Source organism: Falco cherrug, chromosome 6 (genome assembly GCF_023634085.1).
Source record: "Falco cherrug isolate bFalChe1 chromosome 6, bFalChe1.pri, whole genome shotgun sequence".
Classification (NCBI taxonomy): Eukaryota; Metazoa; Chordata; class Aves; order Falconiformes; family Falconidae; genus Falco; species Falco cherrug.
Window position 1 is genome coordinate 18,241,193 of NC_073702.1, and position 17,897 is coordinate 18,259,089.

The 17,897-nt window shown below is 39.9% G+C and overlaps 1 protein-coding gene across 1 annotated transcript in view; it reads left to right on the top strand.

Annotated features, from left to right (window-relative positions):
• The window catches only part of HMGCLL1 (3-hydroxymethyl-3-methylglutaryl-CoA lyase like 1), an 87,969-nt gene that overhangs the window by 9,715 nt on the left and 60,357 nt on the right, over nt 1-17,897 (top strand). The window contains exons 2-3 of the mRNA XM_055714706.1: nt 16,067-16,144; nt 17,142-17,249. Coding sequence (XP_055570681.1) covers nt 16,067-16,144; nt 17,142-17,249 — 186 coding nt within the window. The remainder of the gene's footprint in view (nt 1-16,066; nt 16,145-17,141; nt 17,250-17,897) is intronic.

The window sequence follows — 17,897 nt, forward strand, 5'->3', positions numbered from 1 at the left end:
GAAAGTTAAGCTGCTAAACCAGCTGGCTGTTGGCTACACAGAGAGGAATCAACTGGCAATTGAGAATTTTCTCTTGCCTCTGTGCCATTTTTTGATACTTAGGACTTGATTCAGTTGCCTAAGTGCAGTTGTCTGGTGCCATGTGAGGTGCCCTAAGGTAGCCGAGATGGCTTACAGGGTTGGCAGATACCGAACAAGATTTATGGGAGACCTATGCCCTCTGGCGTGATAGCTGGAAGTCTGATGAATCTCAAATGCACTAGATGCCTGTGTAATTAGCCTTCTGGACTTGTGCCCTTCTTAATCAGCTGAGTTGTTTTATATGCTTTTGGCCATTGCTGGCCAGTGCTGAGAAGTGGCTTGATTCGGTCGGCCATGCTTCATTGCTGATGCCATTTAAGATGCCCTATAGTATCTTACTTTACACCCAGCTGCCAAAGAAGGCACAGGTCCCGTGTCCTACATGCTGTGTTTAGGGAACATTAGGACTTCATATGTGAATATATAAATTGACTGTACTGGGATACCTGGCATACCTGTAGACATAAATGTGTAGATACCCTAAGTTCAGATGTCTAAGTCCAATTGAATCCTGCCATTAAGGACATTTCAGGACATTTTGAGTTTAGTGAGTGGTATGGCTGGATTGCTATTTAGTCCCAAAGTATTACTATCTATCATGAGAGTTTAGAATAAACCTTTGGTCAAGATTATGTGTCACAGTAAAATGAAAGTATAGTTAATGGTAATAATATTAGATAATAATATTTTAATAATTTTAACTTATTTTGCACTTGCCTAACACAGACCCACTGGTCTTACTACCAGTTTTACAACGACACGTATTTATTTCTCATTTGTTTTACAACTACTATCTGGAATATGGAGGCTGAAAAAACTTTCTTAAATGTGCGAAGTGTAGAAGTGGAAGTAATAAAAAATTAGGAAATTTGATGATTCATTTTGCCATGACAGCCCTTAATCTTAAATAGTCTGAGGTGATATACTCCCATTTTGGTTTTGTCTTTGTCAAAAATTCTTCAGTATCAGTCCATTTTATTCTGCTTGCCCACTCCACTGTTTCAAGGTTTGCATGATCATAACATGTCAAACTTTTGATACATTACTATTTAATAAGTTGGAAATTTAACCAATTCAGCAGAAGCTGTGATGTATCATTACAAGTACTTTTTAATAAGCTCATAAAAACTGATAAAAATTTTTAGATGTTTATTTTAAAATAAGGCATTATGTCTGTCTTTTTTCTAATTTTCATACTAAGAAAATTTTCAATAGCTTTAATTATTTTCAATTAAATGAGAAGAATATGATATTCTTTAGATATGCTAATGTTTGACTGATTCCCCTGTGAAAATGGAACATTTTTATAACATCAAAAGTGGTGTAGCATTTAAGATACCATAATTTCCTTCCCACTGTTGGGAAATTATTATGGTAACACTTTGCAGATGTTATTTTTCTAAAGACTTTTATAAATTTTAAATTCTCTTGAAGGATGAGTTGCCAACAGTGGCTAAATGAATAACCATTAAACTACTGTCACTTTTATCAGTGTCTTTTGGGAAGAGAGCTATGGAAAACATAGTGGTGGCCCAGCTGTACTTGAATTAAAGATTTCCTTGATCTTTTAGGCACTGCCGTTGGACACAGAAGGTGATTTTGATGATAATAATAATTGAGAATAGTTGATTTACTTCCAGCGTTTTGCTTGAGTTCTTCAAGATCTACACATAACTCACTTTTATTGACAATAAGTTATTTAAAGAAACTTGCCTGATAGGGTAGATGGGCTAGCTTGTCAATGTATGCTTTTCCCTGCCCCCACCCTGCGCCCCCACCCCACCCCCCCAACTGATATCCCAAAGCATTATAAAGGACAAATTACTTTCACATGTTGGTCTTGTACGGCTGATCATACCTCTGCTTTTTCAATGTGTGTGGAAAAACACCACTCTGCCCTCTAGAATTCTGTCTTCAGTCTTGCCTGTAAAACGCCATACATGCCATAATACTATTATCATAAATAATGGTAAAGGAAAGTGTGGGAGGTTTTGGCTCCAGTGTCATCAGTATGCTGTTGATCTCAGTTCTCTGTATCCTTTTCATCCAGCCCAGATGGCAGAGTGTAATTGCTTTTCCAGGCTGTGACCAAGATAGGGATATGAATGAAAGTGACTTGGCCGCAAATCAACTTGGTTAATGGAGAAGTGCTGCTTGTTAGCCAAAGGAGGCATTTAGGGAAATAGAAAAAGGTAATGTATACACCATGTCCTGAAAATACATTTTTAATTTTTGCTAAAGTGACTGGCTGTTTTGGCCTCTTACTAACAACAGAGGCCTCTAGTACTATTTGTAATTAATGATTCCATTGTAACACAAGTTTAGCTGTGGTTGCCTATGCCTCTGCTACCACCTGACTCTAGTAATACATTCCCTTCATCATGATTTTGCACGTTACCCCCATCTGTGACTACAGCACATCTGTCTGCTTTTACATTGCATGAATCTTTAGCTGTAATTGACACTCTGCTTTTCCACTTGCTCTACATTTGTTGAAGATAGCAACAAATGTTTTTTAAAAGATGGCAAGTTGTCAGTGCTAATTCAAAAAGTTCAGATTCATCCAGGAGACTGTTATTTGACAGATTGGATCTATTTTTGTGTTCTGTCAGGTTATGAATGATTTTATGTAAAATACAGACTGTGAACAGTCTTTGGGCTTGCTTTTATCCTTCTGAATATTTGTCCTGTAATGCTACTATTTTTTTTCAGAGCATCCAACATCATGGCAGACAACTGGACATAGTTTGCAGTTGCTTTTAGAAGTAGCTGCTCCTTTTGTTAGACATTCAGTCCCCAGTTCCTGAGATGTCCTTTTTGAAGGGCTGTCAGAACAGCAGTTTTGGTAGCCTGCGTCTGCCTGTGGAGTTTTCTGATCCACTGGAGCTCTCATTTGGCAAATCTTCAGCCAGGACTACCAGAAATGTTTGCATGACTTTCTACTGACATGTAATAAGTTGTTGCTCTTGGCAACATAGTTACAACATAGCATGGACTGTCAGGATTTTGATGGTCACAATATAAAATGAGTAACTATGCAATCACAGTCCTCACCTTTGCTTACTAAAGGGAAAGGCTTCTGGGTGTCTGTAACTATCTTCGCATCATAATCATTTCTACACATATTTTCCATGATGCTTTCAGTGGCTTTGTTTAAATTGAGATATCAAAATGTCTGAAGAAAATAAAACCTAACAAAATTTGTGAAGTAACAATAAATCTAGAATGCTGATATTTATAGGGCTATATTTGTCCTAAGTACTTAACTTCTAATATTTGAAATCATACTAGTAATTGTATTTTGTGTAATAATGATACTATGTATGTTTCTTCATGAATGTTTATATTTTGAATAGGTGGTTTTAACAGATTTTGCTCTTTACCTTTAGGTAAGGTGGGTAATACAGCTTTTATTAATTTCCTAACCAGCATAGCCTATATTGTGTACCTGAGATAAAACCACTGATTAAGTTGTGTTCTATCATTTCACTGTATCTGTGCTTTGCACAGTTTTGCAGGTTGAAAGCAGTACATTAAAATTACAAAGCAAGGACTTAATCGGAATTGAAGCTAAAGAATATAGTCTAGCAGTTCGTGGCGTTATGTTCTTCTTCTGGGAAAAACACATGCCCAGTGTAGTAGTTCAGTGTGGCATTTCAGTCTTGAAAGAAATACAGTTACATTTTGTGTTCTTTTCAAATAATGGAGAGATCAAGAAGAAAATCTAGTTTATAAAGAAACTGAGAAGGTCCTGAAGAAATACAGGGTAGTATTATTGCAAGATCAGTGTGGAAACTGATGTAATTTGTCTGACTAAAAGTAGTAGTTTCAGCATGCATTCCAAACGCACAACATGATAAAAAACCAATGAGGAATCTTTAACGTTGTTTATTACTTCTGAACTTGGCACTTCCTCATTAAAGGAGAAAATGAGGAATAGTTTTAAGAATGAACATCAGTTTAGTCTTTGATGTGATATGAAAAGTACAGCAGAAAGCAACTTTCATCCTCTCATGTATTTAAAAACGTATTAATAAATTACTAGAGCTTATTCTTACACTTTTAAAATAGAAATGGAAGTAGACATCTCCAAACAGTGATTTTTGGACTTTCAACTGCCAAACTACCCTTTCAACTGAAAACGGCAAGAGCCAGGGTTTCAGTTTATGTGTATTCATAGTTCAAGCCAAGTTCACTTGAATTGGTTATACAAGGCAAATTATATGATGGAGGCAGCTGCAGATTTTGTTTGCGTTTCTGGGTGGCTAGGCACATCCACTATAAGCAAAAGAGTATACTGCAAATCACAGAAAACAATTTTCAGCAGGTGTTTCACCCAAAGTATGTGAGAGTTGATGTTTTCTGATCTACTCTAAAGGAAAGCAGTCTGAGAAGTGAGGAATTCCTTCTCTTACTCCCTGTTAGACTCCTGCAGACAGAAATTATATTTATTTATTAATTGTAGCTCTTTTGTGATATGTGCTATTTTGTGTTTGGCCTGAAAGAAATGTCCTTTCGTATGGGAGGGAGTTGCTTGCTTGATTTGCTGCATCTTGCTATATTTTGCTAAGACCTGGGAGATACTGTGCTGTGAAATCAGTGTGCACGCTTAGTATCCCTCTGGAGATTCTCTGTGCACTAAGTGACTTAGCACAATTGTGTATCGTGCCTCAGTTTTCTCTTTTATGAGCAGGGTTGTGTTTGTGTATCAGACAGAGCTCTTGTACTTTAGTTGGAGTTTGGTGTATTTTTTAGTGTCAGACCCTTGTTTAGTGCTTGAACAAGACATTAGCCTTTGGGATTACTCTCATAGCATCCAATAGCTGTAGCTTCTACTGGGTAAGTGTATGATGCAGCAGGATCAGAGAGAGTTAATGCACAAAACACTTCACTTTCAGATACAAACTGGAGCGTGCAGTATTACTGGCTTCCATCAACAAAGCTTATACTTAACAGTGTTAGCCGTTAACTACTACACTTTCTTTTTAGGTATGACTGATAGAAAGGGGCAAAGAGAAGGAGAAATAGGGTGCATTCTATTCCCATCATGTATGACTTGGGGTGAAGAACTGCTCAAGGTGTATATATCTGAACTTTATGTGAGAGAGTAAGGTCCAAATATTGCAATGAACTCTAGGGAATAAGTAATTATCTCAGTTTGATTGTCAGGGAGCAGCAAGGGCTAGCATCTCCCTAAGGCAGGGAAGCTTAGGGTGTTAACAGGCAGGTCACCTGCCAGGACCCAGTCCCATAGTAGCTAAGTGAGATGAGCAGGGTAGGCCTAGAGGTGGTAGTCATGTTCAAGCAAGAGTCCAGGTCATTGGGCAAGTTTGTGGTGATAGAAGAGGTCCAAGGTTAGAGCTAGGAGTGCAAGGCAGTGAGTCACAGTCAGGATTCAGTCCAGTAATCAGAACTAGCCATGCAGCCTAGTGACCATCAGGCAGGTCCACAGCGATGAGAGAGGCCCAAGGTCAAACTGGCAACTCAGTCCATGGGTGAAGGTCTGGATCAATGTGAATGCTCTGTTTACAGAGGAGTTGTGGGAAAACAAGGAGGCAAGAATTCAGTTGATCTGAATTGCTTCTAAAGCATACCTTGCACAGAAGAATAGAAATTATGCCAGTTGCTCCAAAGACGTGATCTGAAACAAGAATTAGAATCCTCTTCATTGGACTGATGCTGCTTAAATGTCCATGTGCTACATGTAACTTTTCATACCTGGAAAATTGTTTATGTGTGAGGTATTAGTTGCTGAGGGTATGTTTTGGATTGAAATGATCTGCTGCAAGGTAATGTTTCTTCCTCTCTCCTATGTATTTATCTGTATTCCAGTTTTTCGATGGGGAAGAGCTTAGAGGCAAAGATGGAAGGCAATAAGGAAGAGTTTAGATGCAGCAGCAGGATGGATTGGGAATCGTGTCAGCAAGGAAGGGTGAAAACTTGATTTAGAATGATGAAAAGAATACATCACCTACTTAGCTCTTACAGGAACTCAGAATAAGTTCCTCCAATTTCTCTTGGTAACTTATTAAATTATATATAGTTCATTTGAGGCAGATGCCAGTTTGGGATTAGGACATCTGAATTAAGACATAAGTAGGTGTCTATAGCAGCTAAGTTCTTGCGATAGCCAGTACAGACCTAGGACAGGACGTAGTTGCCTTAACGTAGGTGCCTAGGTGCCGTTTGAAACACCTAGGATATATGAGACATCTTATGGGGTAGGCATGTCCTGTGCATTGTAAAATGCACAACAGACCTATTTCCTTCTGGAGTGGCATTCAGTCCCCAAGCAGTTATACAAACCTGATGACTGAGATCATCAAGCCACTAGAGATGAACCTTAGGATGACCTGAATTTTTCACAGAATTACAGAATGGTCAGGGTTGGAAGTGACCTCTGGAATCATCTTGTCCAACACCCTGTTAAAGCAGGTTCATCTGAAGCAGGTCACACAGGATCACATCCAGGTGGGGTTTGAATGCCTCCAGAGAAGGAGACTCCACAGCTCCTCTGGGCAGCCTGTTCCAGTGCTCTGTCACCCTCAAAGAAAAGAAGTTTTTCCTCAAATGCAGATGGAACTTCCTGCATTGCAGTCTGCACCCATTACCCTTTGTCCTGTCACTTGGCACCACTGAAAAGAGCCTGGCCCCATCCTTTTGACACTTTCCCTTAGGATATTTGTAGACATTGGTAAGGTCCCCTCTCAGTCTTGTCTTCTCCAGGCTAAACAGGCCCAGCTCTCTCAGCCTTTCCTCATAAGAGAGATGCTCCAGTCCCCTAAGCATCTTTGTAACCCTCCACTGGACCTTCCTCAGTAGCTCCCAGTCTCTCTTGAGCTGAGGAGCCCAGCACTGGCCACAGCACCCCAGATATGGCCTCACTGGGGCAGAGTAAAGGGGGAGGATCACCTCCCTCCGCCTGCTGGCCACAGTCCTCCCAATGTACCCCAGGGACCCATTGGCCTTCTTGGCCACCAGGGCACACTGCTGGCTCACAGCCACCTTGCTGTCCACCAGAACTCCCAGGTTCTGCTCCGCAGAGCTGCCTTCCAGCAGGCCGGCCCCAGCCTGTACTGGTGCGTGGGGTTATTCCTGCCCAGGTGCAGGACCCTACACTTGCCTTTGTTGAACTTCATGAGGTCCCTCTCCGCCCAGCTCCCCAGCTTGTCCAGGTCTCGCTGAATGGCAGCGCAGCCTGCTGGGGTCTCAGCCACTGCTCCCAGTTCTGTACCACCAGCAAACGTGCTGAGGACACACTCTGTCCCTTCATACAGGGCATTGATTGAACAAGACTGGACCCAGTACTGACCCCTGGGGAACACCGTGAGCTACAGGCCTCCAGCTAGAGTCTGTGCTGCTGATCACAGCCCTCTGAGCTCTGCCGTTCTGCCGGTTCTCAATGCACCTTGCTGTCCACTCATCTCACCCACACTTCCTGAGCTTACCTATGAGGGTGTTATGGGAGACAGTGTCAAAAGCCTTGCTGAGGTCAAGGTAGACGATACCCACTCTCCCCTCATCTACTCAGCCAGTCCTTCCACCGTAGAAGGCTGTCATGTTGGTCAGGCATGATTTTCCCTTGATGAATCCATGTTGCCTACTCCTGATAACCTTCTTTTCCTCCAGATGCTGCAAGATGACTTCCAGGATGTGCTGTTCCATCACCTTTCCAGGGATGGAGCTGAGGCTGACCAGCCTGTAGTTTCCTGGATCCTCCTTCTTGCCCTTTTTGAAGATTGGAGTGACATTGGCTTTCCTCCAGTCCTCACGCATTTCTTCTGTCCTCCATGACCTTTCAAAGATGATGGAGAGCAGCTTAGCAACTCTTTATCTTTAGTGGCTTAGCAATTCTTTATCTCTATCAGCCGTATTATATAAAGCTCCTTCAGCTGCAATGGGAATTCAGACATCTGCCATGCTTTTAGACACGTGCATGGGAGGAACTATTTAGAAGCTCCATTCAGTTGCCCAGCAAATGTGTCTAGTGCCATTTAAGATGCCCTGCAGTGTGTACACATCTTGATAGGTTTGAAATGTCCTGAAATCTTTCATCAGTAAAAACAAACATTTGCAGGAATGTCAAAAGATAGAATTTGGGCTGGCTTGTTTTTAGTTTCTTTTTTTCTGTTGTTTTGTTTGTTTCCAATTTTTTTTTCTTTTGTAGACATGCTGGGGCCAGGGGGGGAGCAGTTTTAAACAACAAAGTCTCACATTTAAGATTAATTTAAAAGGCGTTTACTGATAGCCAGAATGCAAGAAATGCTGTAACTTACTCTTTCCAGCCCGAACAACTTCTGTTGCTCAATTTTAAGCAATTGTTCTGGGAATAAACAGAAGCAAGTGTGTCATTTTCAGCACCTGAGAGTAGGTGAGATCCTGCAAGTCTTTGTCTTTCACATTAGAGAGCATCAGCTATGGAAGGACTTTGGGAACTCAGAAGGACTTGACAGCTTTGCATCCTCTGGAAAAGACTAATTTGCTGCCAGTTGTGGTAAACAGTATATATTGTGGTGGGTAGTGGGCTTAATTACCTACAATAAGGGTTCTTGGTTTAAGAGCTCAGTCTGCTCAAGCTGGAAATCAAAATGGCAGAAAGGGAATCTTCCTGGTTTGTTTCCCCCCCGTCCCCCTCTTTTTTCCATATCCCCCCCACTCCACGCCCCTGCCCCATGAGCAGGTTTGCATGAGCACTTGGAGGCCAGAACTCTTTAAGTCATCCAGAATGAGTCCAGGTACGTATGTTTAGACATCAGGAATGACCTGAGGTTTCTTAACCTTGAGCTCTTAAACTTCATCTTCTGTAGCTTTGGATGACCTATTCTAAAGGATTTCCAAAAGGAATAGTAATACGTAGATGGTATTTTGTTTTTTTAAAATTTATAACTGTATGTCCATGAGTAGTGTAGTTAGGAATGTGACTTTAATTTTCTAGTTTTGTGTAATACTATTATTCTTAATACAGCAACATTTTTTTTATAATCTCTGGAGCATTCCCTATAATACCATTTGTTACCTTTTGAACTGTCAGTTCATCAGAATTCTGCTCACTTGATTGAAATCTTTTTACAAAATATTAATTTCTAATTTCTAAGTAAAAATACCATTTTTTTCATAGTATTTCTTAGCTAATATTATTTGTACTTTATGACCTTTGTCTTTACCATTAATGTCTTCCTGGTAGACAGGATTAGATCAAACAACTGGCTACTCCAGCAGCTTAAGCATTTATAGTTTTGTTGAATTCCCCTGTGTTAAAAATCGTATTTCTTCTATTCTCATATGAATTACTTGGGTTTTGTTCTAAACGGCTCTGCAACAATTTAGTAAGTGTACTAGCAGATTATATTAGAATTGAATAATTAATGGAAATTACAGTAGAAATGTTAGAAATCCCTACAGTGAATTCCCAGTCAGTTCAGATAGCCTCCTGATACATATAAATCACTACTCTTTCATGAGCTCACACAAGACCTCTAATAAAAGTTTTAAGCACATTCAAATTAAATTTGAAGAGGTGGACTAAAGCAATACCTGTAGGTTTAATCCCCAGTATGAGAGACGTAGACATACCAGATCAGATCCAGCAAAAGGCCATGAAGATGATTAATGGATGGGAGCATCTGTCATATGAGGAGAGGCTGAGAGAGCTGAGTGTTTAGCCCAGAGAAAAGAAGGCGCAGGGGGATCTTACCAATATGTACAAATACCTAGTGGGGTGAATAAAGAAGACGAAGTCACTGATAGGACAAGAGGCAATGGGCACAAACTGAAGTACCATAAACTCCAAAGATCAGAAAAGTATTTTTTACTGTGAGGGTGGTCAACAGTGGAACAGGTTGCCCAGGAGTCTCCATCCTTGGAGATACTCCAGACCCAGCTGAACATGGTTCTCGGCTGCCTGGTTAAACTAGATGATCTCCAGAGGTCCCTTTTGACCTCAATGATTATTTGGTTTATTCCAGATAAGTTAACTCTGCATTTAATTTCATTCTGTCCTGGTTTCAGCTGGTGCAGTGCTATGTTTTGGATTTGGTGGGAGAACAATGTTGACAGTGCATGGATGTTTTTGGTTGTTCCTAGGTAATGTTTATACCAAGTCAAGGACTTCTTGGTTTCTCAGGCCCTGCAAGGGCGAGGGCTGGAGGGGCATGGGAAATTGGGAGGGAACACAGCTGACTGGAACTAGCCAAAGAGGTATTCCGTGCCATTGAATGTCATGCTTAGTATATAAGCTGGGGGAAGAAGGAAGGGGGGAATGTTTGGAGGGAGGTCATTTGTCTTCCCGAGTAACAGTTACATGTGACGGAGCCCTGCTTTTCTGGGGATGGCTGAACACCTGCCTGCCCATGGGAAGTGGTGAATGAATTCCTTGTTTTGCTTTGCTTGCATGTGTGGCTTTTGCTTTGTCAATTAAACTGTCATTATCTCAACCCAGGAGTTTTCTCACTTCTTCCAGTTCTCTCCCTCATCCTACCTTGGGGGGAGTGAGCAAGCAGCTGGGTGGGGCTTAGTCACCGTCTGGGCTTAAACCATGACATATTCTATAATGGTTTTCTTGTATTTTATGTTTTGCCCTCCTATGGATGATCTCCAGTTGATTGAATTATTTTTTGAAGTAGGAAGTCAAAATAGATAAAATATTTCTACTTATTAAGTGGCAAGCTACTGTTTTATATATAACATCCCTATTTATAGCCTAGGATTAGATTTGCCATTTAATTTTTTTTTTTTTGAGAGCACAGTGTTATTGACTGATGTTCAATTTGTTACTTGTTTTAATATCCTAGTCCTTTTCTATGGAACTGTTTAGTCAGGTACTATCTATCTTCTATTTTACAAAAATCTTTTTTTGAGGGTCAAAATTACTAAAATGGAGACATAAATTGCAAAGGAAATCATGCAAAAAATCTTTTAATTAGTTATTCAGCATCAGATACAATAGAGATAGGCCTAAGTGTTGTGTTATGAGTTGCTTTTATTGAAATGCATCATATTTATTTCTCTAGTGTGTCAGTGGAATTTTGAATTCTGGTCCTGCTGTCTAAAGCACTTGCAACTGCTTTGTTTCCGGTATTACTGTGTTATCATTCAGGACATGAATAGCAATGATACCATAAGAAAATAATTAATGAAAGCTTCACGAGGGCTGAGAGAGTTTTTTTGCTAGTTGTGGCCTGTTCCTGGCTTCTGCTTTTCCAGTTATCACATCAGCTACATACTGCAGAAGTTCTAGGATGAATACTCAGTTTATCTTTACTGATGGTTATTCACCAGGTGTGGCCCTCTGTTTTCCGAATATCTGTATATATCATCTGTTTTCCGAATATCTGTATATATTATTTATATCTCACAGGTGAAGCTTCTCCATTTTCCTTCTAGTTAACTTGTGGATGAGTACGTTTTATATCTTCCTTTCAGTAGCGTGAACCATATAAACAAGTGTCTGTAATACCACTTAAATCATTATTTGATTATGTACTAAGATTTGAATGTCTTCCTGTTTATTTCCTCTATGTCTTACAAAGTTTAGAGACATCTACATGTTCAGAAGATTGACCATTGTTTTATTTGTTCTCTCATTTGTATCGTTTATCTCAGAGCCTTCTCCCAGTTTTTGGACATTTGTCCATGTCACTGCACGTATACACAGAGTTATGATGCCACCTCCCTGCTGATCCTTGCTTAAAACTGCTCTCCTGAGTAATTCCTCCTTGTACAAGATGGACCTACCTTTGTTCAGTTGTCCTCTGTGCCAGAACACCACCTTGTGGAAAAGGAAAGCAGAGCTTCATCTTTACTTGTATAGAAAGACTGAAAAGTCCTGAACCTCCAGATTCTTCTCTCTTACTTTTGGGTCCTTTCAGTTACTTTTGAGCAGCTCAGGGTAATATTTGCCAGTGCTATTAGTGCCCATATGAATGAGCTGCATGGAATAAAAATCAGAGGCTGAAGGAACCTCAGCACCTTTACTAAAAGTAGTGATGCAGTGAAGATTATACTGCTTTAATTAAAGGTTGCTAGGATTTTCTATAATAAACTTGAATTTTCAGCTATTTATAGCTCAGGGAAAATGTTCCCATACAGAAATTTGGCATTCCGTCTCTCAAGCTGAATGGTATGGTTTTCCTTTTTCTAATTTTTTAAAAAAGACTCTTTGGCTACATTCTGTTTTGAGGGAAGTAATTTTTTGTGGTTTTATATGCTTTTTGTTCTCCCTTGGCAAGGCTTGATACATGGAAAAAACAAATTTTCCAGGCTCTTAGTCTTTTATGTCAGCTATTTCCTTTTTGATATTTCAAACATTGTACTTTGGTAGTCATTATTTTTAACAGAGCCACTATATAATTCAATAAGCAGTCACCTCTAAGTATCTACCATAACTACTTTTTATACTTAAATACCTAAAAATACTTACTATAATACAATTTATTAAATACATTTTTTCTGAAACAATTTACCTGACATGTTTAGTGTTTAATGTAAGTAAGAACCTTCTGTAAGGTTCACCTCTTTGGCATTCTCTTAAAATATAACAACTATTTTTCATTTTTCTATTGATTTCTATTTATGGGGTTTTTTGTTACTTGTAGACCATTTAATGCCATACTTGAAGGTGTCGAAAGTCTCATAAGTTTGTCTCATTGGATCTGAAAATCTTTCCTTTTACCTAAGAGGATGGTGCACATTTGGAATCCTCCAGTTAGAGTTTGGGAACTCGATCCCTCAATTCATGAAGCCCAAGACCTGGTTAAGGTCTAATGCCATCCAGATAGTAAATAGAGAAGTGTTTAAACTCTGCATAAGGTCTTAAAGACTTCCCTCTGTTCTGTGGATTTGAAGCTTGTCTAGTCAATGCAGATGTGACTGGTGGCCCAGGTGACTTCTTCAGCTGTGTTTTGAGTGATGTCCAAATATTCTGCAAGTGTGACACTGTGACTAGAAGACTTCCCAAGCATGCAGGGAGTCTTTTTTTCTTCCCAACAACATTGTCAATTCATTCATAGGACAAGTGAGGTTAAAGTGAAGAGGTACTGCTTTAGTCCTCTGATTCAACTTGGGACACAGAATGAAAAAATGCTAGTTATCTTAGCAGAAGATGGTACGTGTACTCTTACAGTCTCTTAATTTATTTCTGAATTTTATTCAGTGATTATGCACTGTAAAATGCATAAATAGTACAAAGAGTCCTGAACTTTAAGTATTCTGCCTTCCTTTTACTTGTTTGTTACCTGGACTTCAGCAATGCAGCATGAGAGAAATTACTAGTTATGTTGGGGATAAGGATGGTCAGAACAGAATTTGTGAGCTGAGTAAGAAATTGGCTGAGAAGGAAATGAGAGAGAATGTTGAAAGCAGATTCATTAGTACAAAGAGGCGTTGCTGGTGGAGTTCCTCAGGTCTTTTTTAAAAAACTTGTTTCTTCTATAGCACTAACTCAAATTTTTTTGAGAGAGTATATGTTTGTGTTAAAATAAAGTAATCATGTTAATCCAAATGTAATCCAAATGTTTTCACCAGAAAATACCAAGTTGGTAAGATCTGATGATGATAGAAAGACACGATACATCATCAGTACCACACTGGATGCCATACAATAGGACCTGAGTGACCTTGAAGACAGGAGCAATCAATGCACTATGGATGAAATGATGAAATTCAAGGCAAAGGAACACTTTTCTGGACTCAGAGCCAAGATGTTTACTTTAAGCCATTAGTTCATCAGCTCGAAGAGTGTAAGGATTTGTCTGTAGTATTGCCTGGAGTTTCCACTGCGTGGCCCTTGTGAGAGTCGTCCAGTACATGGCTCTCAGTATCACGTTCAAGAATAGTGAATTCAAGTTGGGACTGACCAGTGGACAGGAAGGCTTGTAGAGAAGATCAGGGGCTGAGAGACCCGCACTATGGCTCAAAGAGATTGTGTGCCTGTAACATCACAGAGATTAAAAATCAATATTGAATGCCTTTCTGCAATGTCCCTTCAAAACTTCTGTCCCTTACAAAATCCAAGGGTTGCAGACATCCACTGAGTGGCTGTACGAATGGCTACTGCACATGCTATAGCTGTGCGAACTGTTCTGCAAAGACAGGTACAGTGCTTTGATTTCAGCAAAAGTTTTATCACAGTAGGAACTGAATAGGATTTACAGGATTTGGCCTAGAAATTGGACATTTTTGCCACCAAAGTTTTGTAGACTTTTTTTCATACTCTAAATTAAGCTTCAGTTCACATAATCTATTTCAGCTCCTTTATATTTCCAGTCACAGCCTTACTCATAATGCAGCTGTGGCATTTGTCTAACAAGAAGGATCTGATATTCGTGAAAGAACCCAGATTTATGCCCGTAGTGCTGAAGCAGTGCCATATTTGTGAAAATAACTTAAGAGAAACAATATGCAGCAGATGTGAAGGTAAAACCTTCACATTTAAGTAGGTTTATACTGTCAGCGAGTGTGGGCTTAGCACAGCCTGACAGAGCTTTAACTTACCAGATGTTCCACGTGATCAAATAGATACTGTACAGCTGTTTCCCATTCTTTTTACTGGGCTCAGATAAATACACAGTAAATGCTCTGAAATATGTTGATTGTATATTGGCTATTGCTGCAGAGAACTTACTTTTATCCATGGGCACTGAGAATGTGGGGAGAAACCAAAGGTGCTGTAGGAATGCTCATTTTCCATTACTGTGAGGAGAAATTAGCAGCCGTTTGGTTGAAACAATCCTAATGATACTGGCCAGGGAGGCATGAAAAATGGGTTTTCCATCTGGTTATGGATGATGTGAGATTAGTGGCTGTATTTACACGCTGCAGAAGTGACTTCTGGTCTCTGGGTGAGCTGTGACTGCTGCGGGCAGGAGCTGTCCCCGTGGGCTGGCACTGTCATCCTTCCAGAGGCATTTAATTCTGGGGGGAGATGGTGGGTGCAGCAGGAGCAGCCAGCCTGCAGGCAGCTCGCACTTACCCCAGCGTGGGCTTTCAACGCTGGCATGGAGACACTGGGTTGCATTCTGTACTCAGTGTGATACATAAAACAGGGTGTCTCCAGAGCTCCTGGTGAGGCTGCCTTTGTCCCTCCTGTCCGCTCCACTGGGCACAGGCAGTGTGCCCCAAGTTGGCCATTTGATGTGTTTTTAAAGACACACAGCTTTTGGGGGTCAGTCCAAGCAACGGCTCTGAACTGTTTCAGGACTTAAAAGGCCCAGGTTACGTTAACTGCCGCACCTGTCAACTTGATTCAAGAACGGAGCAGCTAAATAATAAAGAAGGAAGTTTCATTTCCCTTCACCTGCTTTTCTGCTCGTTTCTCCTTCCTCTCCTTCCAACTCCCCATGCTCTCCTTAGCCCTTTGACCTTACTGCTGCCTTCCTTCCCTCCTGTCACCATAAGCCTCCTGCCTTTCCAGAGCTGCTCTTACACCAGCAAAATTCTTCTTCTTGTCTACCAGGGGCCTTCCTTGTTCTGCTTTAAATCCTTCTTTGAAACCTTCATCTTCAGGCAGAAGAATTACTTTCATCTTTCATTAATAATCTCTTCAACATTTCTTGACTGCTCTGGTCTTTTCAGATTTATAGCCTAGTCTTGCAAACATTTACAGAGAAGTAACTGTTCAGTTAAATTGAGAACATTCAGTTAGAAGTTTGGAGGACTGGATTGTTCATTGGGAAGCTTTTTGAAATGGGAATATTTCTCACTCTGTAAAACACAATGTTCATTTATGGTTTTATGTACATTTTTATAATAAACATTTGTGGCCTCAGAGGAGCAGTGGAACATGCATGCGGATAACTTCTGCTTTTAACTTTTATTCCCTAATTCAAGGTGTGGAACATGTTCGCACAGATTTTTAAAGGCTGTGGGCAAATTTAATGCTGACAATATGACTTTATACCCAGAGTCATAGGAAAGGACAAGTACAAGCTGTGCTTTTGATCTTGGTGACCCTTATTGTTTTGTATTTCAGTATTGATTTTTATTTCAGGAATCTCAAGCATCTGGACTGCCTGAGTACATAAAGATTGTGGAAGTTGGGCCAAGGGATGGGTTACAAAATGAAAAGGTAATTTTTCTTTCTTTTTTTTTTTTTTTTTGTGTGTGTGTGTTTTGACTTGGTTGTCAGTGTTATTTTCATTGTGTAAAACAACTACATCCTGCTGATTATGCTTCTTCCATTTGTTACTATAAATATATTTATTTTCATATTAATAACTGTTTTGTGTATTAGAAGTAGATTACTATTTAGCCAGATGTTAAATCATACAATTTCTTTCTATACTTGGTTAACTAGCCTTTCTGTTACTCAACTACCATTTATTTTTCTGGAATTTGTCTTGTCAGTCAATAATATTCTGTCATGACATAACTGGTTAACACCATGAAGCACTGGCTATCTTGATAATACATGTTTATGCTACAACTGCTACTATAGTAGGAATAGTACAATAGGTTTTGTCATACTTCGTGCTGAACAGGCATGGAAAAAAAAGCAGTTGCTCTTTTGATATTACTGTTTGCCTGAAGGGTGATAGGGAAGCATGGAAGATTGGAAGAGACTATGTAAAATGGGGTACATATATCAAAACAGTCATCTGTTTCCACAAACAGGAGAATAAGCTTACATATATTGTTGTTACTAACATAAAGATGTTAGTAGTATTAACAGAATGGAATTACTCTGTCTCAGCTATGGAGGTTTTTGCCTCCCTTTTTTCTCTGGTTGGGCTATCTTGTGTTACTGTTTCCTTTGTTACTTCTTTGCTTGGTTGCTGTTTGATTACTAACGATTAGTGAGGCCAGATCTATAACCCGTTACACAGAAGTGCTTCCTCATTCTTTTGTGGTAGACAAAAAATGAAGTAGGATCACGTATACTGCTTGGTGCTTTCCTTATGCAGTAGCTTCCTACTGTTAGGAAACAGTATAGTTAGACTATAATGTATGAGTATAGTTCCTTATTTAAAAAAAAAATACTATTGATTACGTATTGAGAAATTTCACTTACAAACGTTTCTTACCACATGAAGTTACTTCACTATAGTATGTCTCCATGTCCATAGGTGATAGTCCCAACGGATATCAAAATTGAGTTAATCAACCGGCTTTCCAAAACAGGCCTGCCTGCAATAGAAGTGACCAGTTTTGTTTCATCCAAATGGGTGCCTCAGGTATGTAAAATCATCACCATTCAGAACTGTTTTAATTCAAATGCCATTCCATGTAGTGGAGTTTTCCAGTAGTATAGCCTAATTATAGACACAAATGGAACAGAAATGATGTTGTTTGTTTGTAAAATTGGGTGCTGTTGTCAGACACTATTTATGCAGTTTTTAAAGTTCTATGCTTTTGTTTAGGTCAGCTGACACTGGGCTAATTATTAAGAAGTAGTCAAAATTGAAGAAAAGCCAATAAGCTGTGCAGAAAGCTGGTTAAGTCCGTAACTCAGCAGCAGCAAGAACAAGTTGTTCCAGGAGGGAAGGGGAGCAGGAAGCCAAGCATGGTAACAAGGGGAGCAGAGGTTGTAGCCTTGTTGACTGAAGGGCAGTCCAACAGTCTGGACTGCTCCAACAGAGCAGAACAAGTGAGGGTAACCAGGGCAGCCAAGAGTCCACGTACTCAGGTGAGTCCGCAGTGATGCAGCAGGTGCGAGGTTAAGCCAGGAGTTGTCTGGGAGACATGGTTAGGTTCTATCAGTAAGATCAAGAATGGGCTCAGTTGCTGCTGTGCAGCTGCACTGTTTCTCAGGCAGAGAGGAAACGAGAAAGTGTCTCAGCTCAAGCTGTGAAGTTGAGTGAAAAGGGAGGGTAGGCCACTTT